General features: G+C 52.8%; 1 protein-coding gene across 1 annotated transcript in view; it reads left to right on the top strand.

The window, feature by feature from the left end:
• Positions 1-25604, top strand: part of CRHR1 (corticotropin releasing hormone receptor 1) — a 44156-nt gene that overhangs the window by 2317 nt on the left and 16235 nt on the right. Inside the window, exon 2 of the mRNA XM_037809123.1 lies at positions 16811-16898. Within this exon, the coding sequence (XP_037665051.1) occupies positions 16811-16898 (88 nt within the window). The remainder of the gene's footprint in view (positions 1-16810; positions 16899-25604) is intronic.

Genomic DNA, 25604 nt, shown 5'->3' with positions numbered 1-25604 from the left:
AGAGAGTAAGTGTGAGAGAGATGGTGTGTGTGAGAGATAGTGTGAGTGTGTGTGTGTGTGTGTGTGTGTGAGAGAGAGAAATGGTATGTGTAAGTGTATTGGGGAGAGTGAGATCTGAGGAGGAGCTGGCTTTATTGCTATTGTTATTATTACAAAAGCAATCTAGCAGTATTAGACAATGTTTGGAAAGCCAGAGGGGAGAATGATTACAGCCTCACCCTCCTAATACAGTTACTGCTACCATTTTAAAAAATAATCCCCACAGGCCCTTTCTCTAGTGCAAGTGTGGCTGGCACAACGTCTTGCTTACCGTGCTCTGGCTCCAGTCTGCTCCATGCTATTCCCGAGCCTCCCAGAGGGAGTTTCTATATATCGCCTGCAAGTGATTTTTGCCATCTGTATATTGGTACACATTTGGGCCATTTCCAAGTTGTTTCTTTGATAAACGACATGGAGCCAGCTTTTTGAGGGGAGCTGTGGCAAGAAGGAAGAGGAGGGCAGGGTGGGGCCTTGGGCCGCTGTGGGGTGTGGGGACAACTGGCCAGGCCACAGATCAGGAGCGAAACAGGAGTAGGGGAGAGGAGCAGAAAGCCAGGCCAAACAATAGGGAGGGGACATGTTCGGGTCAGTCCATTTCCCAAGGAGTTTACAGATTTATGGAAAATCAGGACACTTACTGAAGATGGTGAGGATGAATTCAAGTGGAAAACCCATTTCTCACCCTCTCTGATGTTTGGCTCCTTGGAGAGCATTGGCAGGCAGCGGAGGAGTTTGGGGGTCAAAGGTGCCCCTTGGCACCACCCCAAGTGCCCAGGATACTTGCTGAGTCCATGGACCTGAGCCCTGGTCAGCGTGTGGCTAAGTAGGGTGTTAGGGTCAGGCTGTTTCAGCAGCAGTTGGGGTGGAAAGCCCTGGGAGCCAGTGAACCTGACTTAGGTCCCTACTCTGCCTCCAACTGGCTGTGTGACTTCAAGTAGGTCACCTTCCCTCTCTGAGCCACAGTTTCTATGTAAAAACAGGGGTATGGTGTTTCCAAACACTTCTTAGCCCTGCCCCATCTCAGCTGCAGGACCTTGAGCAAGGTACTGAACTCCTCTGAGCTTCAGTGTCCCCAACTATGAAATGGGGCAATATATAACTCATAAGGTTGTAGAAAGGGTGAAACCAGTTAATAACCTGCAAATTGTTTGGCACAAAGTTTGCATTCAGAAAAGTTGCAAGTTGCTCTTCAGAGGAAATGAGGTAATGCAGGAGAAGCAACTAGCAGCTCTTGGGCACTCAGTGTACAGCGTTTTTGCATCTTTCTTCCTTCACAGCATTGAGCCTAATGATATGTTTAACAAATGTTTGTTGAATGGATGGGTGATTTTATTGTTGCTTCTTCCAGTTTAGTATTGTACGAGTTGAGCAGATCCATTGTTGTTCCTGCAAGATGCAGCTGTCATGTCAAAGCAGAGAAGGCTGAGAGATGCCCCGACTGCCCCTAGCAGAAAAGCCATCTCCGATTCAGAAAAGACTGGAACTCCCCCTTAAACTCACTATAGTTAATCTAAAAGAAAAAAAGCAGCAAATACCTGATGCAGACCCCAGTGATTTGAGATTTGTTGAGAATGGAGCCTCTGCTGGTGAAAGCTCCAGCACAGTTTGCTGTGTCTGGAGGAGAACAGCTAGTAGCAGGTGACTCGGGACTTTTTTGTTTCCTCTTCAGTGAAAAGAGGGGGTGCAATGATGTCTCCTAGCTCTGACTATACCCTAACCCGCTCACAGTGTCAACAAAGGGCAGAGTGAGCCCATTTTGGAGCTCAGGCTGAGTCACAATGTTAACTGCAGTTTTGTAGTCAAACAATGAATCTATTAATTACCAATGACTCCTGTCTATTTAGATTCCCGGAGGCCCCTGTCAGCAGAGTCGCTTGAACGGAATACCACTGAGTCCTTTTGGAATGATTGTCCTCTGGTCTTGTTGCTCTCAGCCAGCCAGCCCCCACCCCACCCAATATGAGATATGGCAGCCAGCATCTTCTGGGGTGGGTGGGAGCATCCAGTTAGGCAGATGTGGGCTTAACTGCTGACTCTGCCTATGACCCTTTGGGCAAGTTAGGTTGTCACTTTGAACCTCAGTTTCTTCATCTATGAAAAGGGGGAAATAGTACCCACTTTATGGGATAATCACACTGACTGGGATAAAGGGATGGGGACTTCTGCTCTCCGCTGGAGCCTAAAGGACAAAGGTGCCTGCAGTTGACCCTTGAATACCTCTGATATGTGAAAACATTTGACAACAAAAGTAGAAGCATATAGGGAGGATAATACAAAATGATCAGCTCACTGATGCAAACAATTATTTTGAAAACAACTAGCTGGATTCTATTAAGGAACAGATTATTAACCATTTATTTTCAGAAAGGGATGTTTGCTCAATTCAACACAATTGAAAGGATAGAAGGAATCGACGGGGGGAAGGAGGAGGAAGCCTTTGTGAGCGTAGACACCGACTTCCTTTTCTGTGAAATGGGCATGTCAGTCTGTGGTTCTGGGAAAGAGGACCTGTGTACACAGAGCCACGGATTCAAACACTTTAGCCACTCAGCAGCCACGAAACTGTTTCTGGAGAAAATAATGATGTCTGTGGATACTCCTTCCTTTCTGCCCTGTAAATGCAGGCAATTTCACAATCCCACCCCCTGACCCTGCTGGGCCCCAGAGAGCTGCCTCCCTAGGTGCTTAGAGGCAGGATTTGTGGGACACACACCTGCCCCTCTCCACCTGTCAACTCATTCCCAATCTTCAGCCAATCCAGTCAGAACCCAGAAGAGAAAGTGGCTGAACTGGTCCAGCCACTTCTGCAGCTGAAGAACTAGGGTGGTAGGGATTTGTCTAGGTGGAAGGATGACAATTTGGAGTCTTCCCACTGTCCAAGTTTTAAGAGGTAGCAGGGGTAGCGTGAGGCTGAACCTGTAAGTGCTGGGAGGTCAGGACCCCCAGGGTAGTTGGAATGACATATCTGACATATCCGTTAGTGTCTCTGACTGGTACATGGAGCCGGAGAGCTGAGAGGCAGCCTGACCAGGAGGAAGGGCTGGGGTGAGCCATGGCTGCCATATTTCCATTCACATCGGGGGTTTTTCCCACTTTGTTCCGTTCATCCTGTGCTTTCCCAGCTTCCGTGGCAGGTGGCAAAGGAAGGGCTCATTGGTGTCCTGGCAGCCCACCGCAGCTTTGTGGGCCTGGAGGCCCCAGCCACACCTGGAACAGCCCCTCTACTGTGGGAACGGAGTTGGTGGGAAGCCTGTGGGCAGCAACGGCGAGAAGCGGGGAGGGGCTGGGCTGCGCAGGCCTCACAGGACCCTCCTGCTCCCAGGGCTCCTGGGGCTGCTCAGAGTCGACCTTCATATTATTACATCAGATGTGGGCATGCACACGGACAGACAGACAGACAGTGAGAGGGAAACTAAAGGGGATACAGAGATGGAGACCACTGGCTGAAGTTGGCATGAGAGAGACAGGGCAGAAAGGCCTGGAACAAAGAGGGGAGAGAGAATGAGAAAGAGGAGTGGAGATTCTGAGAGACAAAGAGGAGAGAAAGGGAAAGAGAGAGAGTATGATAGGGAGAAAAGGAGACCTGAGTGTCTTTCATGGTCATTCCTACTTTTTTCCTGGCACCCCAGAAAATGTGTACCCCTGTTTCTGAGGCCAGAGATGGCATTTCCTGGAACCCCCTCCCATTTCTCACAAGAATTCACATACCTCTCCCATCCATAACCTGCTCTCTGGAATCTTCCTCAGCTGTCAGGAGAGCCCTGGAGAGCAGAGATGCTCTGAGACTGGCTGTGTGGAGGCTGCTGGTGCATGTCGCTTGGAAGGCACTCCCCCCACATCTCACACCCACTCCCGCTCCCAGGACTGGGCTCCCCCCTCCCCAGCAGCCAAGTACAGAAGAAACAGAGCCTGTTGCTTTTGTGGTCCTAACTGTCCGCCAGTGTGTAGTCTGTCTGTCTATCTTCCATATACAGAGACCCTCAAGGAGTGAACCACTTTTGCAGCATCTATAATAGGTTCTCCCTACCTTCTGCCCCCTTAGAGGCTACTGATATGGTCACTGCCTCTCCTCCAAGCACAGTCGAATGGGTGAGGCAGATGTGCATCAGCTCCCAGCTCCAGGCCAGGACCGACTCCCAGCAGAGCAGCTGGGCACCCAGGGGCCACAGGGTTGGTGGTGGGAGTGGATGGCAGGTGGGGCAGCTCCATGGCCAGCCCCTTGGCCCCATATGCCTTACTGGGAGCCCGAGAGGCTTGGCCACCCTGTCATCTTCCCAGCCAGGTGGGCTGAGGCTGGTGTTTGGAGGGAGGTCCATATCCCATGCTTGGCCTGAGTCCCTGCCCTTCCCCTCCCCCTTTCTGCCCTTCCCTCCACTTCCTCCACCTGCTCTTGGCCAGATGCACCAACCTGAACATAAGAAAAGCTGCCATACTGAACTGCCTCTGTGCCCCAGGACCTCACACGCTTTACCCCACTTTAGAAGGGAAGGAACTAAATGTTCCCAGCAGCCCTCGTTCCTACCTCTGCCCTCTGCCTCAGTCCGTGTCCTCCTTCCAACCCCTACACACAGAACGCTCGCTTCTGCTGACCACCCTGTCTTTGGCCGTGCTGTTCCCACTGCTCAGTGCTGCCCGGGGTCTCTGTACCAATCCCCATCTGTCATGCCCCCCACAGTCTTCCCGAACTCCCCCCCAGCCCCTCCTCCAGGAAGCCCTCCTGTCTAAGTCCGTCTCTCGCTAGTCGTTCCCTTGCTCACTCCGCATCCCCTCCCCGTCGGGTGGAGGTCCAGCTCATGGTAGAGCCTGGCCCACCTGGGGCCCTCCAGCTCTTTGGTGTATTCCCCACAAAGGGGCTTGAAAATACTAACAGGACCCCACATGGACCCATGTCACTTGCATATAACCAGAGCCCCTGTTCCCACCAGGATGATTCCCTGAAACAAAACAAAACAATAAAACTGTCTCCCAGCACTTAGTCCAGTACTTGGTGCAAGAAGGTGCATAATAGATGCTGAATTGAATGGAGGGCATCTCCCTGCTCCTGCCCCACTCCACACACACACACTGAACGTTTCTGTGTGCATGGAGGTGCTATGGCGACAGGAGATAACGAAAAGACAAGCTAGATAGATAGATTTCCCTCTGCCTCTGCATGTGGATTTATGATTTGGTGGCCTGATCGAGTGCCAGGCTGCCAGCTCTGCTTAGTAACATTTAGAGGTTCCAGTCCTGCCCCAGTTCTGCCCCCGGTTCCCGTATCACTGGGTGCATCGGTCCACATGTAAGCAAAGACAGCATTTTGCTCCATGAGGGGTCTGAGCAGGGCTGGTGGGAGACATTGCCACAGGACTGGGCTGAGGACAAAGATGCAAGAATCTTCTCAGAATCTGGGGTCTTCAGGGAGCAGGCCCAGGGCACTTAGGTCACCAAATGAGTTAGTGGCAGCCTGAGATTCCCTTCCAGCGCTGCCCTGGTGCTGGGTTATGAGGCAGATGAGGCCAAGGTGGACAGAGCGGCCCAGTGGGGAAGGGAGTGGGGCCCCTTGCTGGGCTCCTCCCCTTCAGTCCACATCCCAAAGGGATCTATGTGGGTGGGTGGGGGGAACTTTTGCATCCTTTCTCCCCAGACTGCTGGGCCCCACCAGCCTGCCTCACCGTGGGCACTCCTGCCAGCTGTGACATGCAGGACCCACGGAGAGGCAGGGCACAGGTGCACCCCAGGAAGCAGAGCAGGCTTGGGGAAGGAGCCCTTTTCCTGGAGGGGAGGGGGCAGGAAGTCTGGGGTTGGAGCCCAGCTCTGCCACTTCCTGGCTGGGTGACCTTGGGCAAGTCACGCAACCTCCCTGGACTTCCGTGTCTTCATCTGGAGAGTGGAGACAATACCCTCCTCAGAGGAGCACGATGGAATATCATTGCGGATGTGCCTGTGCAGCAAGGGGCCTGTCCCACCAAAGGTCAGTAAGTGGGACCCGCTGCTGTCATTGGTGAGAGCTCTACTGTCCTCCCAAGTCTCCCTGCAGCTCCCACTCTTGAGACCCTCCTTCTCCTGAGACCCTCCATCTCCATGAGGCCTTCCCCATGAAGCTGCTGGACACTTGTCTTCTAGAGCTGGCTTCTAAAGCAGCTGTGGGAGGGGACCATGGGGATTCAGTCTGTGGCAGGCGGGCACATGGACCTGTTGTGTTCACCACACAAGCTCGCCTGCATCTGAACTGGTCTAGACCCTGTTCAACAAAATAAGTCAATGGACAAATGCTAGGATGTCAGGACAAGGCAGATTCATATCAGAGTTTCCAGATGCTGACTCTCAGTGTATGCATTTACCGCACAGCAGACCAGTGACAAAAGCTTAGCAGCCCAGTACTAGTCCTGGTGGCGCCGATGTGAAGCCTTCCTTTGGAGCCAGAATTCATGGCCTGGAGTCCCCGGGTCACTTTTGGCCTGAGTCTGGCTGCCCTGCCATTGCTGTTTTTGCACTAGCATGTCCCATTATACAGACTCAGCGATGTAGCAGCTCTTTCTGGCAGGAGAGGATGCGCTGCCTGAAGTAGGAAGAGCCCTGGCCATGGTGGGAAGGAAGCCCTTTGTTCTACTTAGAGCCTTACCCTGATGGCAGCCTCTGGGCAGGCCCCTGCCCCTCCTCGTGCCCACCCATCTGCCTGCACCTCATCAGCCGTGAAGCAAGCAGCCCTTCCCTTGCGGTGGGCTTTTACCCCAGTGCTCACAGGACCCTGGACGGCAGCCCCACATCAACTCTGTCCCTCACCCCTGGGCTCGCCCGTTCTGTTTCCTGCCTGTGAGAGGCTGGCCCAGGGGACAGGCCGTCGTTCCAGAGCCCCAGGTCACTGACTCTTGGGGAAAGGCCTGTGGGCTGTTCTCCCTGAGCTGCTGCACCCCACTTTGGCTGCCTGGGCAGGCAGATGCCTTCCTGCAGTGGTGGCTGGAGGCACTTGCATCTCCTGCACTGGGAGGAGCCTGGAGCACACTGACCCGGCAGGCCCTCCTGTGTGCCTGTGGCCATGAGGCTGTCCTCACCAGGCCACTGCCTTCAGAACAAGGCCAGGAGCAGGGGAATGACAGGTCCAAGGTCTCCCAGGGGTCTGTCAGAGTGACATTGAGGGCCTCTCTCTGCCTTGAAGACCCTTCTTGCGCACCCCTTCTGCCCAGGGCTTGCCCCCACCATCTCTCCGCACCGCCCCCATCATGGGCAGGCAAGTCTTCAGAACTGGAAGAGAGTTTTGAAACCCTCGAGCTCTGGATTTCTCAATCTTGGCACGCTTGACATTGGGCCAGATAATTCTTTGTTGTGGGGGGCAGTCCTGTGCGTTGTAGGATATTTAGCAGCATCCCTGGCCTCTACCCACTAGATGCCAGTAGCACCTTCCCCCCAGTTGTGAAAACCAAAAATGTCTCCAGACATTGTCACATGTCCCCTGGGGGGACAGAATCACCCCAGTTGAGAACCACTGCTCGAGTTCAGTTATCTTCAATTCAGAATCAACTTGAGAACATTAAAAACACGTGGACTCCTGAGCTTCCCCTCGGGCCACTGAACTCGGAAAGCAGGATTTTCTATCTCCCAGATGCCAAGTGTTGTCCAGAAATCCCAACCTTGCCTAATTCACAGCTTTTACAGATTAAGGTCGGGGACATTGCCTCTCTTATGGAGCATTAAATGGTATGCCGAATCTCTATCCTAAATCCCCCGCTCAGTGGGGTTAGGTGGTCCAGCAGCCCCTTTAAACCCACCCCTCAGGGCCTTGGAAGGCAGTAGCTTCTCCAGGAAAAACAGCCCCAAGCCCTTCAGCCTTTTCTAATAGAACCTAATTTCCAGCTGTCGGTTTCATTCTCTCATCCCTGCCCTCTTCACATCCCTTTTAAATAAATCACAGCATCACAGCTCCTTAAAGGACATGCTTTTCCTCCTGAAGCTGAAATCCCCTCACTTTCCACTTGTCAGGGAGCAGGCTGAGCTGGGAGCATGGCTGAGAGTGTCTCCTGCAGCACCTGGGGCTGGTGTCGCTGCAGCTGTCCCTGACACCTCAGTTCTGTCTCCTGGAGCAGCAGACAACTCCCCACCCCCACCCCGGGGCGGCTCCCCAGTGTCTGGAGCTCCACAGCCCATGGCAGCTCCCAGGGCCTGCAGCCCCTTCACAGCCCAGGCCAGACCCTTCTTCTCTGCAGGAACCAAACTCAGCTCTGCCTGAGCTCCCCCCTCCCCCCGATAGTCCTTGTACCAGTTTGAATGTATTGTGTCCCCCAAACGCCATTATCTTTGAAGTAGTCTTGTGAGGCAGATGTTTAGTGCTGATTAGATTCGCTTGGAATGTGCCCCACCCAGCTGTGGGTGATGACTCTGATGAGATATTCCCATGGAGGCATGGTCTCACCCATTCAGGGTGGGACTTGATCAGTGGAGCCATATAAATGAGCTGACTCAAAGAGAAGGAACTCAGTGCAGCTGTGAGTGACATTTTGAAGAGGAGCAAGCTTGCTAGAGAGGAACATCCTGGGGGAAAGCCATTTTGAAGCCAGAACTTTGGAGGAGATGCCAGCCACGTGCCTTCCCAGCTAACAGAGGTTTTCCGGACACCATTGGCCATCCTTCAGTGAAGGTACCTGATTACTGATGTGTTACCTTGGACACTTTATGGCCTTAAGACTATAACTGTGTAGCCAAATAAACCCCCTTTTTATAAAAGCCAATCCGTCTCTGGTGTTTTGCATTCTGCAGCGTTAGCAAACTAAAACAGTCCTACTGGTGCCTGCACCCTAATTCCCACTGCCAGTTCTTGGGGAGCCAGGCCATGGCCAAGAGCTGGAGGGTGAGAGGCAAAGGAAACTTGCCAACACATGTCTTTTGGAGGATTTGCACTTGGGAGAAGGGTAGGGGCACTGGAGTGGGCAGGACGGGCAGGGAAACAGGCAGGCCTGCCTGGGGGAGGGAATGGGGTCCCAATCCCAGACCCTGCACAGCCCTGGGTGGGTGACCATCTCTGTAAGCATCAGCTGGTCACCTGCACAGTGGGAACGTAGTAAAGTCTCCAATTTCATGGGGTCAAGAAGGATTAAATGAGAAAATTCACAGGGCCTGACATTGTGCATGTGGGAATTTTTTTAAAAAGAAGGAAAGAAAGAAAAATAATAGAAAAAGTAAAATTGAGGTGAGGTTAAGACAGAGAAGGTAGGTTGTGGGAGAGAGACGGGGAGGCCGAGAGGGCAAGAACTATGAGAAAATCAGCGTCAATAGAGAGAATCATATCGAGAGAGTGGGGAGAGAATGAGTGCATGAGAGGCAGAAAAGGGGGCTGGATCGGGGTGGGAAGTTAGCAGGGCTCCGAGGCACTGTCCCCTCCTCCCCATCCGCTGCCAGTGCTCTCAGCCATGGGATGCCAGCTCCACTTCTGCAGGGGCCGCCAGCTCCTGGGAACAGGGTGGTGGTGGAAAAGGTGTGTGTGCACCCTGGCTGGGTTGGGGACCCCTTCTGAGCAGAAGGGCCAAATCACTACCATCCATTAACTGCTCACTGTGCATGGCCCTGGACTGCTTTAAATGCAGTATGTCCTTGAATCTCTCCAGGAGCTGTAGAGTGTAAATACTTCATCCCTATATGTCCCACTTTGCAGACAGGGAAACTGAGGCTCAGAGAAGTTAAATGATTGTCCCAAGGTCACACAGGTAGAAAGGGGCAGATAAAAGATTCAAAGTTTAGATGTCTGAATTTCTACTCCTTGTTAGTTCTGGAGCCAAAGCATATTCAGAGCTGGAAAGGAACATAGGAAATACAATGTTCACCTCGTTTTACAGATGAGGAAACTGAGGCAGGGAGGGGGACGAGGAGTGGCTTGTCCAAGTCAGAACAAGTTTGTCAGAGTCGGGACTGTATCCCAGCCCTGCACTTTCCACCCCAAAGTACTTTTTTCTTCAGCACACCCTTCTGGAGTCCAAAGTCGGGGTTGCAGCAGGAAGAGGGAGCTCTTGTTGGGTAGACAGGGAGGAGAGATGGAGACAGGAAAAGAGAAACGGGGGAAACAGGGACAAAGAAGTGAGCCCATCACAATGTCCTGGTGGGAATCATTACAGAGCTTCATAGTCAAAGGGGCAGGAAATAAAACCCCATCCATTTAATCATGCATTCATTCAATCAACAGACATGTATTGGGGTGCCTACTCAGTGGTGCCAGGCCCCACTGAGGTACACAAATAAACAGACTCAGGCCCTATCTTCATCAGGAACTTACAACTTAATTGGCTGTGTAAATGGAGGTCTCTAAGGCCCTTGCTGCCCCTGGAGTGGGTGAAGCAGGTGGCCCACTGGTTTAAGCCCTGGTACAGGGCCTCCTTAAGGAGCAGAGGGGTGAAGGAGCAGGTTGGGGGAGAGGCAGAGAACACAGTGAGCCCAGGGCCCCAGTGGGGAGGGCATGGAAGCTGAAAAAATCCAGGCGGGTGCCACCCCCACCCCTTAACTGTAGGCAGAAGATTTTCCTTTCTATTTTTTTTCTCTGTACAACAGCAATTCAAGTTAATTAAATGTAGCAATAAATTATTTCTTGTCTGCTTAGAATCATCTTTCGCTTTTCACCCACTTTTGGGGGAAGCACAGGCTCTTTGCCTTGAGTTGGGGGCAGGTTTTAGCTGTCACAGAGAGAGGCTGTGGGGGGAGGGGCTGCCCAGGGGGCAGAAAAGTCTTGGGCAGCCAAGAGAGCTGAGAAGAGCATCTAGGTGGCTTTTCCCTGCCCACTGTCCCAAGTCTGGTTTTACCTGGGCTAGTCTTTAGAGCACCTCTGCAGGGGTTAGAAAAAGGCACCCTCTGGGGGTCCCAGCCTCCTGGGGCTCAGTTTGCAATTCCAGCCCCCAGTGACCCCAGCCCTTGACACCACTGTGCAGTGCGGAAAAGGCATAATTGCATGGGGGGCCCTGTCCCTCCCCATATTCAATCAGTCCCTAACTAGATGCATTCCCTGTAGATACAGACAGGTTTCAGAAGAGCTGATGTTTTACTTCTGCAAACCAGATACTAGTTTTCTTAAGGCAGTGGGTGGGCGTGGGGAGTTTAAAAAGAAATCTTGATTTATGACCCCGCCCCTTTTCACATTTAGATTTTCTTTTCTTGGCTCTGCTAAAAACATGAGCGCAGTGCAGAGCAAAGCGGAGTCAGAACCGTCAAGCCGTGGGGCTGTGGAGCTAGCGGCCCAGGACCCGGGAGGAGCCGCCCCTCGCTCCTCGGCCGGCAGGTGGCGGTGTTCTCCCGGCGCCGGCCACGGGCTCCCCAGAGAGGGCGGCCATGTTGGCCACAGCGGGGTCGGGGTCCCCACACCCCCCAGGCCGGGTTACATCCCTGACCTACCGAACCGGGGCAGAGGGCCACAGAGCAGGCGACTGTGGGCTTCCCCTCTCTGGGCCTCAGTTTCTACCACTGTAAGTGGGGAAGCCATGATAGTCTGCTGCTCCAAGCTAGCTGGGTCCGCCCCAGCCCAGGGTTGGAGCCCCTCCGCGGGCGACTGGTCCCTTCCCCGCCTGAGGAGGTTGAGGCCCGAGCGGCCATGAGACTGGCCCGGAGTCACAGTCAGTGGCAGGCGGGGGTTCAGACTGGGCAGGAGGGTAATGATTCTTGTTGATGTTTCTCCTGGGGGCCTGGGGACTCGCACAAGCTCAGCTAGTTGCAAAAGGAGAGAGAAGGCAGCGCCCTTTCTCCTTGTTCCTTATGAACTTTCAGGAGGTGGGGGCAGCCCCAGGTGCCTCCCGCACACCCCTCCTTCCATCCCGTGGCCCTCCAGGACCCTCCCCCAAAGATTAATTACCAAATCATCCCATCAAAGGAAATTGCAGTTTTGTGCCTTAAAGACCAAACCGAGCTTCAGCAGTGCAGTTATTTATGGTCTCTAATAAGCATTTTCTGGGTGTGCTTAACCTTTATGCCAAAGTCACACTGGGAATTGGGATGGCAGCTTCAATTCCAGCCATGCTCTTTGTGACCTGGGGGGTGGGGGCATGGGCAGCCGCTGGAGCAGGCTGGCGGACCCTGGCCTCCGGCCCCACCTTCTCCCCACCCCTGCAGCAGCATGGTGCTTTTCTCTCTGTCCGTTCCTTCTTTCAGCTCCTGCCCCTCCCCTTCATCCATCTGCTGTAAGATGGACACAGATTGTTCTAGTCCTCACTCAGCCACCAAGAACAGTTCTGTGACCTTGGACACCTCAACTACCCAACTGTAAAATGGGGAGCCTGCAGCCTGCCCACCTCCTCCCTGCAGAGCAGTGTCCCTCAGTGTCAGGGACCCAGTGGGTCCTCGAGCAGGCATTTGAACTGGGGCTCTAATCGAGAGCACACCCTTGTCCTTCTCAGATTCAACAATGGACCTTTGGATCTTGGAAGAGTGGAAAGATTTGTAGCTGAGGCCGGTTTTTGTTTTGGACCTTGGGGCTACCAGGCTGGTGGACGGAAGTGTGAGGCATTAGCTAGTGAGTGAGCTGAGCATTCTGCCAGTTTCAGATTCTCAATGCCACTTTGTTTTTCTCTACTAGCTCTTGAAAAATGGTAAATCTCCCAAAGTCTTGAAAACTTGATTTGTGAGAAAATGGTTCTGAAAGGAGAGCTGGCAGCTGAGGCTGGCAATGGAGGCGGAGCAAACGGAGGGGCCCAAGAAGGTGATGGCTCTCAGGCCAAACCGCTTTTGGTTTAACTTAGTCCGTGATGCCCAGTTTGATTGTGGCTTAGCTTCTGGTGTGACCCCATTCATCATATGCTCTGTCCAGTAGTTCTCACCCTTTATTGGGTGCCAGGCCTTGCCGAGAAGCAGAGAAAGCTATGAACCCTGCCCAGGAAAATGGCTTTCATTAATTACAGGGTCTTCATGGAGAGCCCCCCTCTCCAATGTGTTTGTGGGCCCTAGATTGAGAACTCCCAACTTCAGAAGGAAACATGAATATCCATGAAACTTTGGGGGCTTATTCCTTTCAGTGCAATAACTGACTGTTGACAGAGATAGAAAACTGTGGTGGAAAATAAAGAGGAGATTGACCTAGGGTGGGAGGAAATACACAGAAAGCTCAGGACTTTTTATGGAAGCGTGATTCAGGCATAAGCCCGAAGCCTTTACAAATACTCGTGCAGGGCAGGAGGTGAGGAAGGCACAGCTTCTGTCTGAGAGCCGACCTTTCCTGAGAGGAAAGGTTGGCTCGAGAATCTTAAGAGGCATTTTTCTTTGCATAATGCAAAACTGGTTCTCTGTCAGTAGAAAATGACTTCAGGAACCATCACATCCAAGCAGGAGAGGTGAGTGTCAAGACCAGAGGCAGCTGAGGACAGACCAGCCCTTGGCCCTGTGGCATTTGGTGTGGTTTTATGATGCAGCTGGAGTCACCCTGCTTCTCTGTGAACCCCAGGACATTAAGATGCAAGAATAAGAACTTCTGGCCTGTATATTTGCCATCAAATTAGACCCTTGGGTCATAAGTGCTTGGTACACAGATGGTTTTCATGCACCTGAGAGGGGTCCCAGTTCTCCTTTTGCAAGCTTCCTGGACACTTGGGGTCTAGCCCAGTTGCAGCGTGCTTTGGGGACATGGAGCACATTAACAAGGTAACAGAGTTGCTTTGCCTTAGAGGGTTGGGGGTGGTGTCATCAAGGGGCAGCCCCTGGAACTGGCTCTCGAGGACTGCAGAGTTCAGCAGGTGAAGGGTAGGGCAGAGGGCAGAGGGGGCCCAGAGAACTGCATGGGCGAGGGCATGGAGACACCAAAAGGACCCAGCAGGTTGGGGAAATAGAAGTGATGCAGTGGTAACACACCCCAGAGTGCTTCCAAGGGGGAGCTGATGGACCGAAGCATGAAGCATAGCTTAAGGATTAGAGGGATCTTGGTGGAGGATCAAGCAGCTGGACTGATATTTTGAATAGTGTGTTTCTAGTTTCTTTAATTTGCTGGTCATTGAGCTGGCTCCAGGAGTCCAATTTGATTCTGTGTGTGTCTGTCTGGATAGGAGGCAGAGCCAGAGGTGGGGGTGAGAAGCTGGGAGCAAGGGTTCCTTTCCCCCCTGCCACCCCAGCTCAGCCGCCCCTGTCTCGGGACAGAGAGCAGGGCCTGGGTCCGTGCTGATTGTGCCGCCCGAGCAGTGCATGTCTGTCCAGGAGGATACTTTGCTCAGCCGGCAAGAGCCACACTGGCTGGCCTGGTGGCTTCCTCCTCTCTCTGTTTCTACATTTTCATTTGGAAAATGAGAGTAAAGGTATTTCTCCATCTCTCTAGGGACTATAAAGTTTAATTACTGGTTAATATGGTATTGGAAGTTCCTTGGGACCGGAGAGATGAATGGGTTTGTTATAATCACTCCTGAGTTCCGGGAACAAGTTAGTCCCGGCGCTGTTTCCCCAAGTGCTGGGCCCAGGATGGGGGTGCAGAGATGGAGTGTTTTGGGGGGCCTGGAGCTTAGCCCAGTAACAGCTGAGACCCCCAGGATGTGACACAAGGAGTGTGCCTCCCCCTGGAAGGGGGGAGGGTTTGAGGGTAAACAAAGCCCATGGAAGCCTCAGGCACTGTGGGGACAAAATGAGACCACCTGGAATCAGTCAAGGGGGACTGCCTGTAGGAGGTGGGGAAAGACCAGGCTCTGAAGGAGTGGGGAGCACTTAATTACACATTGGAATGTGGGGTGGGAGGGAGGGGAGCAGAGCCTGCCTTTGTCCCCGGGCAGGGGTGGGTACTGGGGAAGGAGGAGGGCACTGGCATGTGTGTTGGAGGAGGACATTCGTGGCAGGCGAGCATGGTAAGCTTGCCTCTGGAAAAGGGCAGGTTGGTTTGCTTCTAAAGGCTGAGGGAAGGTCTTGAGGCACGGAAAGGGTGAGTGGGGAGGTGTCCAGGGGAGGGAGGGCTGATGACTGTGGGGTGGGGTGGGGTGGAGTCCTGCTTGGAAAGAGGGTGAGGCGAGTGAGGCATTCTCCTTAAGTGCAGCGCCGAAGGAGGTGCCAAAATACTCAGTAAGCAAGATAAATAACATTTTCCTATTACTGATTTTTCCTTTGGCTCCAAGCTCCAACATGGTTTAGCACAGCACTGCTACTGAACTGCCTTTATCTAAAACTTTGATGTTTTGTTCATTGTGGATTTTTTTAAGTGCATCATGGTATTATGTATCTTGACTACCGAGTTTTTTGGTGTCCCCTTAAATCTTGCAGTCGAGGAGAGGGCCACAGTCCCCTCACCCTAGTCCCAGCCTTGTGTGAGGGCTGGGGGTGAGGGCTGTGTGGACCCACTCTGGGGCTGGGAGAGGCCCTGGGTCTAGTCCAGACTCAGCCACTTGTTCTCTGTGGGACTTGGACAAGCCCCTACCTCTCTCCTGTTCTCATTTTCCATCTGTTAAATGGGGAGGTTGCCTTAGACAATGCTGGAGAAGCTTCCAGATCTAAGGGTCTGTTCTGCAGTGGATTCTGCAGACTGTGTGGAAATGGACCGGGGGCCCAAGAGAAGGTCAGAGGAGGGGATGCCAGAAAGAAAGAGTGGGGAGCCCCTGGGGTGGTGATGGTGGGGAGCGCCCTCCCAGGGGAGCCTGGTCGGGCAGACAGAGCTCTGCTGGTCCTTGGGTGCCAAGGCCTGGCAACTGGAGGGGGGCCGGGTGCAGTGCCCCTCCCGCCACCCCCACATGCACTTGCTTCTTATTCCCTTGCCAGTCAAACCCCAGGGGAAACAACCGCCTCTTCTCCAGCCCAAGACTAAATGGAAACCATCAAGTTACAGTCAGTCCACATGCCCTGTTGTAGACACAAACAGTGTAATTGATTCATTTATCAAATTTGAGTGCACTGAACAAAACAAAATCCCTGCCCTCATGGAACATGTGTGATAAAGGGTTATACTATTTATAAAAGACTTCTACACACACCACATCATGTACGCTTGGCAGGGAGGCAGGGGGGTTAACAGATGAGGAAACTAAGGCACAGAGAGGTTAAGCATTCCAGTCTCCTTTGACTGTAAATGCACAGGGAAGATGGTGACAGTAAGGGAGTGGACGTGGTGGTTGTATATGTGTGTGTGTGGTGGGGGGGTGTTTGTTGAAGAAGGGGCAGCCCTCCAGGTCTCCAACCCATGGTGCTCCCCTTCCAAGTGGACTGAAATTCTGGAGTGAGAGGAACATGGGGCCCCTGGGGGTTAAAGGGCAAAAGCTCTCCCTGGAATAGGACAGACATCTTTCCAGACACATTTATCCCTTCGCCTCTCTGGGCCTCGGTTTCCTCATCTGTAAATGGGCACAGCCCCCCTTCCCCCAGGGAGAATTAAGCACGATCACAGATGTAAAAGGGCTTGGTAAAGAGTGAAGCACAATTTGCAGTGACCCATATTAGGCGGGCGGGGACGGAGAGCCCCTGAAGTAGCCCAACGAACAGGGAGCAAGGCGCACCTGCAGCTCAGGCTGGAGGGAGACAGGCGCTCCCCTGAGGGTCTCTGAGCCCACAGTGCTCAGCAGGCAGGTGGCCCATGCTCTGGGATGGGGGCGGCTTCCTCAGAGAGAGACTGGCGAGGGCCCCAGCCTCCCAGGGCTTAAGTTCACTTCCATCCTGGGAGCCTGGGCTCCTTCTGTTAACCAGCCTCCTCTCCAGGCCTCTCCAAGAGCAAGCCAGCTCCAGGCCTTCTGGGAGAGAGGACACAGGGAGGAAGGCAAGGAGGCTGGGGTGGGGGAGGAGGGGCTGGGAAGAGACTGGATATGCGGGAGGGGTCGAGGGGGAGCAGGAAGCTGAAGGTACCAGTCTAATCACACTCCTGGCCTCCCTGAACCCACAGGCCCTCCTCCTCCTGGGGCTGAACCCTGCCTCCGCCTCCCTCCAGGACCAGCACTGCGACAGCCTGTCCCTGGCCAACAATGTCTCTGGTGAGTACCCCCTCCCCCTTCTGCAAGATTTTGGGTGACCACATTGCCCCGTGCCCAGGACTCTAGGACCTGCAAAGAGAGATGCCCTAGGGCAGGAAAAACACCGAGATTTTCTTTCTGGGGCTGCAAGCAATTCCTTCCGGTCCCGAGGAGTGCTGGGTTGAGAAGGATTCTGAAGTTGGGTATAAGCTTGGTGGGAAGGAGCTATAGTTAGTTAAGAGCATCTGCCATGGGCACAGGAAGGACATGCCAAGTAGTTAGCTTCCCTGACTCAGAGTGGGCAGCAGGAGAAGTCATCCCAGGCCTCACTGCTGAGAGAATCAACAGAGCAGAAAGCTGGATGTGACTCAGGGAGGCAGTGGGTAAGGGACAGAAGCTACTATTTTCTGCTGCTAAAATTGCCCGAAGCACGTGTACTACTATATGGTTCTAACCATATGCCAGGCACTATTTGAGATTGCTGAGATACAGTAGCCCAGTTTCACAATGACCCTTGGAACTATTATCCTCATTTTACAGATAAGGAAACTGAGGCACAGAGAGGTACTTGTAAGTGCCATAACCAAGATTTGGGCACAGGCAGCCTGGCTTCTTAATATCCTCTTCAATACCATGCTCTGTACCTCCCCAGTATAAAATACCATATAATTGCAAATAATTCTCGTGTTTGTATAACTTTATCATTTACACAATGCTTTTGTATGACTATCTTATTTCATCCTCATGACAGGTTAAAACCCAATATTTATGCAGATGAGGAAACCAAGGCACAGAGGAGCTAGATAACTCAGTGGGGGCCCCACAGCCAGCAGTGACTGCCAACCAAATCTAGGTCTTGGGCTCCCTAGTCCAGGCATTCCCAACTTTGGATGTGGTCCCTGAACCTTCACCCTGTCACTTTTAACCAGGGACCTGGGGATGGCTGCTGCCAGCAAGAATGGGGAGCCCCCCACCCCAAGGGTCTTTAGGAGGCTCACTGCCCTTTGATGATTTCCTCTGTAAGTCTCTTCTTGATGCAACCCTACTCATTAATTGAGCATCTGCTATGGGGCAGGCCCTGTGCAAGGCATTGAGGAACAGAGAGGCTCATAGTCTGGTCCAGCAGTCAAGCCCACAAACATATACACTAGGTACAGTGCAAGAAGCATGCTAGCAGAGAGAAGGGTGCACATGTGCCCACAGGGAAGCAGGAGGCTTTCATTTCTGAGGCTGGGCCTGCAGGGGTGGGGAGATTCCACAACCTAAGGGGCCACCACCTCACCTGCCGCTCCTTCACTGTGGAGGGTCTGGAGGTGGAGAAATGAGTACTGGACTTGGAGAGGACAGGCTAGGGTCCCGTATAAGGGCAGGGGGACTGGTAGCTACAGGGAGAAGCATGCTCTTAACCTCCATGAGCCTCACTTTGCTCAACTGTAAAGTGGGGGTGGAGGAATGATAACTGACTCAAGGCTCTGTTATGAGATTAAAAGCACTAAGTTTTATGCAATATTTTATAAACTGTAAGGTGCTATACTATTGATGGGTGTTGTTGTTGGTAACCTCAGTAGGCTTGTTGAAGTGCCGATTGCATAGCTGGAATGAAGGGAAGGCACTGGCCACAAATTGCTCACTACGGTGGAGGTGGCAGGGACATTAGAACAGGGGTGGTGCAAAAATATGGGAAGGCTTCCTGAAGGAGGAGGTTTCACGGTGAGTTTTAAGAGAGACTGAGCATGGGCTGGCAGAAAGGAGCTGGTGCTCTGAGCCAAAGCGGAGGTTGGTGAGGACCAGCTTGTCAGTTTGGTGGAAAGACAGGGATGGGGTGAGATGGGAGGCTCAGGGAGCCTGGGGAGGTCCTGGGAGCCTGGAGCATCTGGCTGCAAAGTTGGCTAAGGTGGGCAGCGGGGAACATGGGGAAGTTCTTGAGCAAGAGAACCTGGAGCTCTGGGGGATTATTCTGGTGGCTGGCCACATGGAGGGAAAGATCGTCCGAGCCTGAGAGGAAAGGCCCTGGGGACCCGGTTGGTTGCCATTTACTTGCTTGTTGTGCTCCTGGACAAGTGACATCCCTGAGTCCACACAGGCATCACCTGTTCTTGGAGGCCACAGGTAGTGGTGAATGGCTTTCATTCCCCAGTGATTTGTACTCTCTGACCCCACCAGCCTGCCCGGCTCTGTGGCACGTGATCCATCACCCTCCACAGTAACCTTTGATACCGGGCCATTTGTCTTCCAATGCCTGAGACCTGTCCAGACTGATGGGCACTAGCAGAGACAGATGGTGAGGGTGGGGCAGGGGGGCCAGGACAGATGGATGGGCGACTGGCCAGGGTGGTTGGCACCAAGCTGGGACCTTTGGGGGGCCTGTCACATGACTTTGCCTGTAGCAGGGAGAGGGTGGGCCCCCAGGGCTGAGGTTCCATCATGTGGCAGGTCACTGACTGTGTGACACATAAAATCATGGTATGAGTGTGATGATGCCAGAAAGTAACAGAATTATTGACTAATGATGTCACAGACCAATGGTATCATAGAGTTGATAAGAAGTGAATGATAATAGTAATAAGTAATAATGGTTAATATTTAATATTTATTTAGAGCCCACTATGTGTTGGACATATAAATCTCATTCAGTCATCACAGCAAATAGTCAGGAGGTATTTGTATCCCCATTTTCCAGTTGAGGAACCTGAGGCTCAGAGAGGTTAAGTAACTTGCCCAAGTACACACAGCTGCTAAGCAATGGAGCCAGAATTTGAATCAAGTGGGCCTGATTCTGGAGCCCATGATTTTTACCACCACCATGTTATGTGGCCACACGGATGGCCGTGGTGCCAGGGACCCAGTGTGGTCAGTCATCTGGGGGTGCAGTGTCGCCCCCTGTAGTTTCCCATACCCATACTGGGTTTGCACATTACTACAAATACTTCCTGAGCACCTACCATGAGCCTGGAGCTATACTGCGTTGGGAATGAAAATGAGAGCCCACAGGCCGAGAGGCTCCCACCTGCTTGTCTTGATGTATCACACACTCTACAAAGGCATTTTTCTTCTCTGCCTGGCCAAAGAGGAGGCAGCTCAACCACAAGGTGATTGAGAGAAGAGCAGGACTGTCTACCTGCTCTCTGTTACCCTTTCTGTGCCCAATGACCTGGCTGGAGCCCTGCCCATTCATCCCAGCAGCACGTTCCTCTGAATGGCAGGTGTGTGTGTTTGAGAGGCTACCTGGGGCCACTGGCAGCTCCCCTTCTGGGCAGCCTTGGCTGAGTCCCTCTCCTTGGTTTAAACCAAACAGGAGGATGGGCTCCCCAGCCACGGGGCTGCCACTGAGTGCCCACCCACCTTGCTGTTTATTCAGAGCACCTGATGATAGACCTGACCTAACTGGGCCCAGAAGCCAGTTTCCAGTTTTCCTGCAAGAAATCTACCACGGAAGGATCTGCTGAACACACTGGCTCTTTAGCATGATGGGAAGGGAATGTATAAGCTACTTGGGGGACGAAACCAGTGCCCAACTGTGCACAAGCATTAAATAGGCCACCTTCAAAGGGTTCTTATCTGATCATTAAAGCAAGCCCCCCAGGACACTGACTCAGCAAGGTTTCTTTCAGAGGCGCTGCTCCTTTCTCCTCCTCTTCGCTCCATCTGCAGTGATTTGAGACAGTCGGACCACAGTGCTCCCATGAGCAGTCAGAGTGTGGGTCCCCGTGTATCTGGGGCACTTGGGGCACTTGCCCTCTCCCCCGCTCATGAAAGCGTAAGCGACCGGGGCTGGTGAGTGTACGGACCCACACACGACCTCAGGAAAGACCTGTGAAAGAGGGGGGGAGCCACGGAGTGACAGGAATATCGACACCTCAGGCACTCCAGGGGCCTTTGCTCTGGCTGTTCCCTCAGCCTAGAACACTCTTCCCCAGGTATGCACATGGCTCCCTCCCTCACTTCCTTTAGTTCTCTGCTTCAATGTCAGTACTTTGGAGACCACCAAGTTAAAACAGCACCTTGTCGGTCTTTATCTCCTTACCCTGTTTATTTTTTCCCACATTGTCTCTTATTGGTTAAAAAATATCCATTGTTTACTATCTCCCCTCTAGAATGTAAGCACCATGAGGGCAGGGCATTTATTTTGTCCATTACCATATCCCCAGTCCCTAGAACAGGTCTGGCATTTCTTAGGTGGTCAGTCGAATAAAGAAGGGAGTCATTATTCTTCCCCATCTATACCTTAACTGACCAGAGGGGGCGCTGTGGGACAGACCTGTGACGAGTTGGCTCGTTATGGCATCTAAGCCTATGGGTTCCTGGCTGGTAAGTCTGGTTGGCTATTTGCAAGGCAGGCTTACTCTGGTTCAACCTGCTCCTCATCTCCAGAACTATATCTGGGTGGGAAAATAACCCCAGGAGAGCAGGAGAGATTTGTGGCAGTGGGACGTGGAGGGGACATTGGCCCAAGAATCAGAATCTGACAGCCCTGACCATGAGATCCTTATAGGCTTCAGTTTCAGTAACACCCAGACTTCCCTTCCTGCCTTTCCTCCTTTCCAGCTATGAGATCCACTCCTTCCCACCCATCCTCAGCACCTCTGAAATTAAGATCTTTCCCTGTTACCTCTTTCCAGGACTTTGTCTGTTTCTCCCTGTTTTAGTCTCAGTGTCTTGTATTTGTCTCCATTTCCTCCCCCACCCCACCCCCACACACATATCCCCTTGCCCACGCCCTCCCCGCTTTCTCCCACCCCCCACCCCCACCTCCCTGAGAGGTTGGGTGGATTGAATGAGTGGCATAAATTTGGTAATGCAAAGAGCCCCTCACAGTGTCTGGTATATAGTTGACGTTCAACATGTTGGTTTCCCCTTCCTGCATGTCCTGCACCCCTCTTCGGAGAAGGGCATCTGCCTGATCCCCGGGGACCCCCGCTCGCTTCCTTCCCCCGACCGGGTGGCCTCGCGCGATGAGGTCTAGTGGGCAGCGCCGGCCCGTCAGGAAGGCGGCCCCTCGCCTCTTCCGTCGCCCTCCCGTCACGCCCGCTCTCCTCTGGCTGCGCCCGGGAGACCATGCGGCCACCCCCTGGTGCGCTTTTTTGGGGGAATTCCCGCGGCTGAGCCGGACCGACGCTCCTGATTGGCCCTCGCGCCTCTGGCTTGGCTCCACCCCCACCCCTGGCGGCCCCGCCCACCCTCTGCCCGCTGGAAGCCTGCCCCGCGGCCCCCGCGCAGGCCTTGTCTTCGGAGGGAAGAGGTGCTTGGTCTTTGGCTTCTCCTCTTCCTGCGTGCAGCCTCCCCCTCCCTTTCTTTCCTTCTGGCACACAGGCTTTCATTCCCCCCAGGACTTTCGGAGCTTTTAATGTAAAGGTCACAGCAGCAGCGTCCGTCGCTGTGTTCCGGCACCACTTCCAAGCAGCCGGCTGTCAGCTGCGGGGGTGGGGGCGGGAGCCAGGCACCGCGGGGCCTGGGAACCTGGGGGCGCAGTTGCGGTGCGCCGGGAAGAGCCCTGGGCTGGCGTTGAAAGACCAGCGTCCAGAACCCGCCTCTGCCCCTTAGTATCTGTGTGACTGGATAAGCTAGCTTGGGGCCTCGGTTTCCTTGTCTGTAGAATGGGGTAATAGAAGCCACGTCGGCAAGTGTGGGAGGCACAAACTAGGTGTTAGGATTCCAGTGCAGGGCATCCGTGCCTCCAGACTAGGGGCATCTTGCTTTCTGCCCTCCCCCTCCCCATATTGGCAGTGTTGTGGGTGGGGTCGGCACCCCTGGGCCTTGGCTGCAGGTGCCAGGAACTCAAGGCTAAGAGGCCCATCAGTTCTCTGCCTTGGCTCTGGCCTGGTCCTGGCTGTGGCTGGTGCCAGGTCCTGCCCTGCCCTCTGTTTTTTGCAGAAGGGGATCTGGGAAGCTGTCCAGGGAAGGAGAGAGAGGGAGAGGGAAGGGAGCGGGGGAGAGCAGACGTTACACTGAGACTGTGTGCCAGGCCCTGCAGCCCCTGACATCCTGTTTAATCTTCTCAGTGTCTTGCTCAATAGACATCTGAGAATGAATGAGTGAGTGAATGAACAACCTCCCGAGGGAGATGATGGTGCTATTAAATGACACGGTATGTGCAAAGCACCCAGCCCATAATATCTGTAATTGTGAGAGGGGATGTTATATCCTCCTTGACTGTCCCCCTTCCCCCTTTATTGACACACAGCATGGCATAGTGGAACACTCCATTTAGAGTCAGAAACACGTGGCTGTGAGTCTTGGTTCTTTCACTCATTTAGCTCATGACCTTGGGCAAGTCATTCAACTTCCTGGGCTCAGTTTCCTCATCTGTGAAATGGGAATAACGAGACTGCAGTATATATGGGTGAGGATCAAATGGAGTATATGAGGAAGAGCTGTGGAAAAGCAGAGCATGGCGATAATATCACCTCCCACCCCACTGCCACAGGCCTCTGGCTTCCCCCTCCCCTGGGCTCAGCACTACCAGCATGACCCATGACAGATGCCAGCCTGGCACGCCCTTGCCACGTCTGGCCCTGCTTTCCTCCCTTCTCCACTCATGGAGTTGTCCTCTGGCACACTGGCCCAACCCAGCTGCTGGGTGCCCTCTCCTTGTGTCCATTAAGCCCCAATCCAAATTTCTTTCTTCCAATTAAACCACTTGGCCTCAAGGTCTCTGCCCCTCGAGCCCTGATTTGCACAAACACTCTGTGAATAGCTGATTAGAAAGAAAAAGCAGCATTTGGTGTAAGTGCTTCTCAGCACTGCCCTGAGTCCCAGCAGGGAAAGGAAGCCAATTTAACCCAGTGCTGTTTCCAGAGAAATTGGGGACAAGCTAATTTGGGGAAGAGATGGCAGGCGGGCCCCAGGTCTGGCTTGGCAGCTGCTGGTGCCCACCCTGGAAAGGCTGCCCCCACTTCGGTCCATAGGTGTCCCTGGCTTGTCTGTGGAGTCTCCTGCCAGTCCAGCATACCAACCCCTCACATCATGATGGGCACACTGGGTCCCAACAGGAATGGTGTGCCACCCTCACACGGGACAGGGGATCTCAAGGCAGGTTCAGAAGGGCCAGCATCAGTTGCCCTCCCCCCTACATGGGACCCGACTCCCAGGGGTGTAAATCTCCCTGGCAACGCAGAGTATGATTCCCAGGGATGAATGTGGACCCGGCATCGTGGGACTGAGAGTATCTTCTTGACCAAAAGGGGGATGCAAAATGAGACGAAATAGTTTCAGTGGCTGAGAGATTCCAAATGGAGTCGAGAGGTCACTCTGGTGGACATTCTTATGCACTATATAGATAACACCTCTTAGGCTTTAATGTATTGGAATAGCTAGAAGTAAATACCTGAAACTACCAAACTCCAACCCAGCAGTCTGGACTCCTGAAAACAATTATATAATAATGTAGATTACAGGGGGTGACAGTGTGATTGTGAAGACCTTGTGGATCACACCCCCTTTATCTAGTATATGGATGAGTGGAGGAATGGGGATAAAAACTAAAGGACAAATGGGGTGGGATGGGGGAATGATTTGGGTGTTCTTTTTTCACTTTTATTTTTTATTCTTGTTCTGGTTCTTTCTGATGTAAGGAAAATGTTCAGAGATAGATTGTGGTGATGAACGCATAACTATGTTATCATACTGTGGACAGTGGATTGTATATCATGGATGATTGTATGGTGTGTGAATGTATTTCAATAAAACTGAATTTAATAAAAAAAATTGCCATTACCAAAAAAAAAAAAGAAGGGGCAGCATCAGGAGGGGTGACAGGACTGTCCCCAGCTCAGCCCCCACCCCTTGGAGACCACACCTCTACCCTTGTGGTGTCAGTGTGGCTTCACTGTCTCAACACACACACACACACACTCCATCCCCAAATGCTCTTTAGTTAAGGACAAATATCTGGAGGGGTCCTTTGACAGCCTCTATCTAGTTCAGCTGTATACATCCTCTTTTGAGTCATAGACTCCTTTGAGAATCTAGTGAACACCACAGGCTCCTCTCCACATTAAAATGCGTGTATACACTAAATTTTTCATTTAATTTCAGGGTCTCTGTGTACCTCAGGGAGCTTCCAGTGGACCAAGATTAAGAATTTCTGATGTAGGCCAACCATTTAATTTTATTATAGATGACAAAACTGAGGCCCAGAGAAGGCAAGTGACTTGCCTGAGGTCACACAGCAAATTAGTAGCAGAGCCCAGACTGAAGCCAGGTATCCAACCCCCGGTTTGTTGCCCTTTGCATACCTCCAGATGGTGTCGCCTTCCCTTTTCTCTCCTTGGTTCTCTTCTAGCCAGCCCTCTCCCAGGGCCCATCACAGACCAGAATCCAAACAGTATAGACTCAATAAATGTGATTGTGAGACCAGCTAGAAGCTGGGTCACTTTATTTAGCTGGTTCCTCCCTGCAGGGCCAGGGCAGATGTGGTTTGGTCCCAGAGACATGTGGTGATGGTGGGGCGGGCGAGGGGGGTCAGGGGTTGGCTAGGCCTGTTCTGGGGAGCACAAGCCCCTGTGAAGTCTTAGAGTTCCAATCTGTTACCAAGTGAGGGGCAAAAAGCAGGGAGCCTGAGGCATGTCCAGCCTTCCTCTAAATCCCAGGTCAGAACCTTAGTTTTTTAACACCATTTCAAGCTATCTCTGTTCCTCCTCTGCTCTGGAACCCACACTGGCTCCCTGGTTCCATAGCATTGAATTCAGATTCCTTCCCCTGGTGTCTCCCCTGTGTAGGATGAGCTTA

The sequence above is a fragment of the Choloepus didactylus genome, chromosome 18, assembly GCF_015220235.1.
Source record: "Choloepus didactylus isolate mChoDid1 chromosome 18, mChoDid1.pri, whole genome shotgun sequence".
Taxonomy (NCBI): Eukaryota; Metazoa; Chordata; class Mammalia; order Pilosa; family Megalonychidae; genus Choloepus; species Choloepus didactylus.
This window is presented reverse-complemented; position numbering and strand designations above follow the sequence as displayed.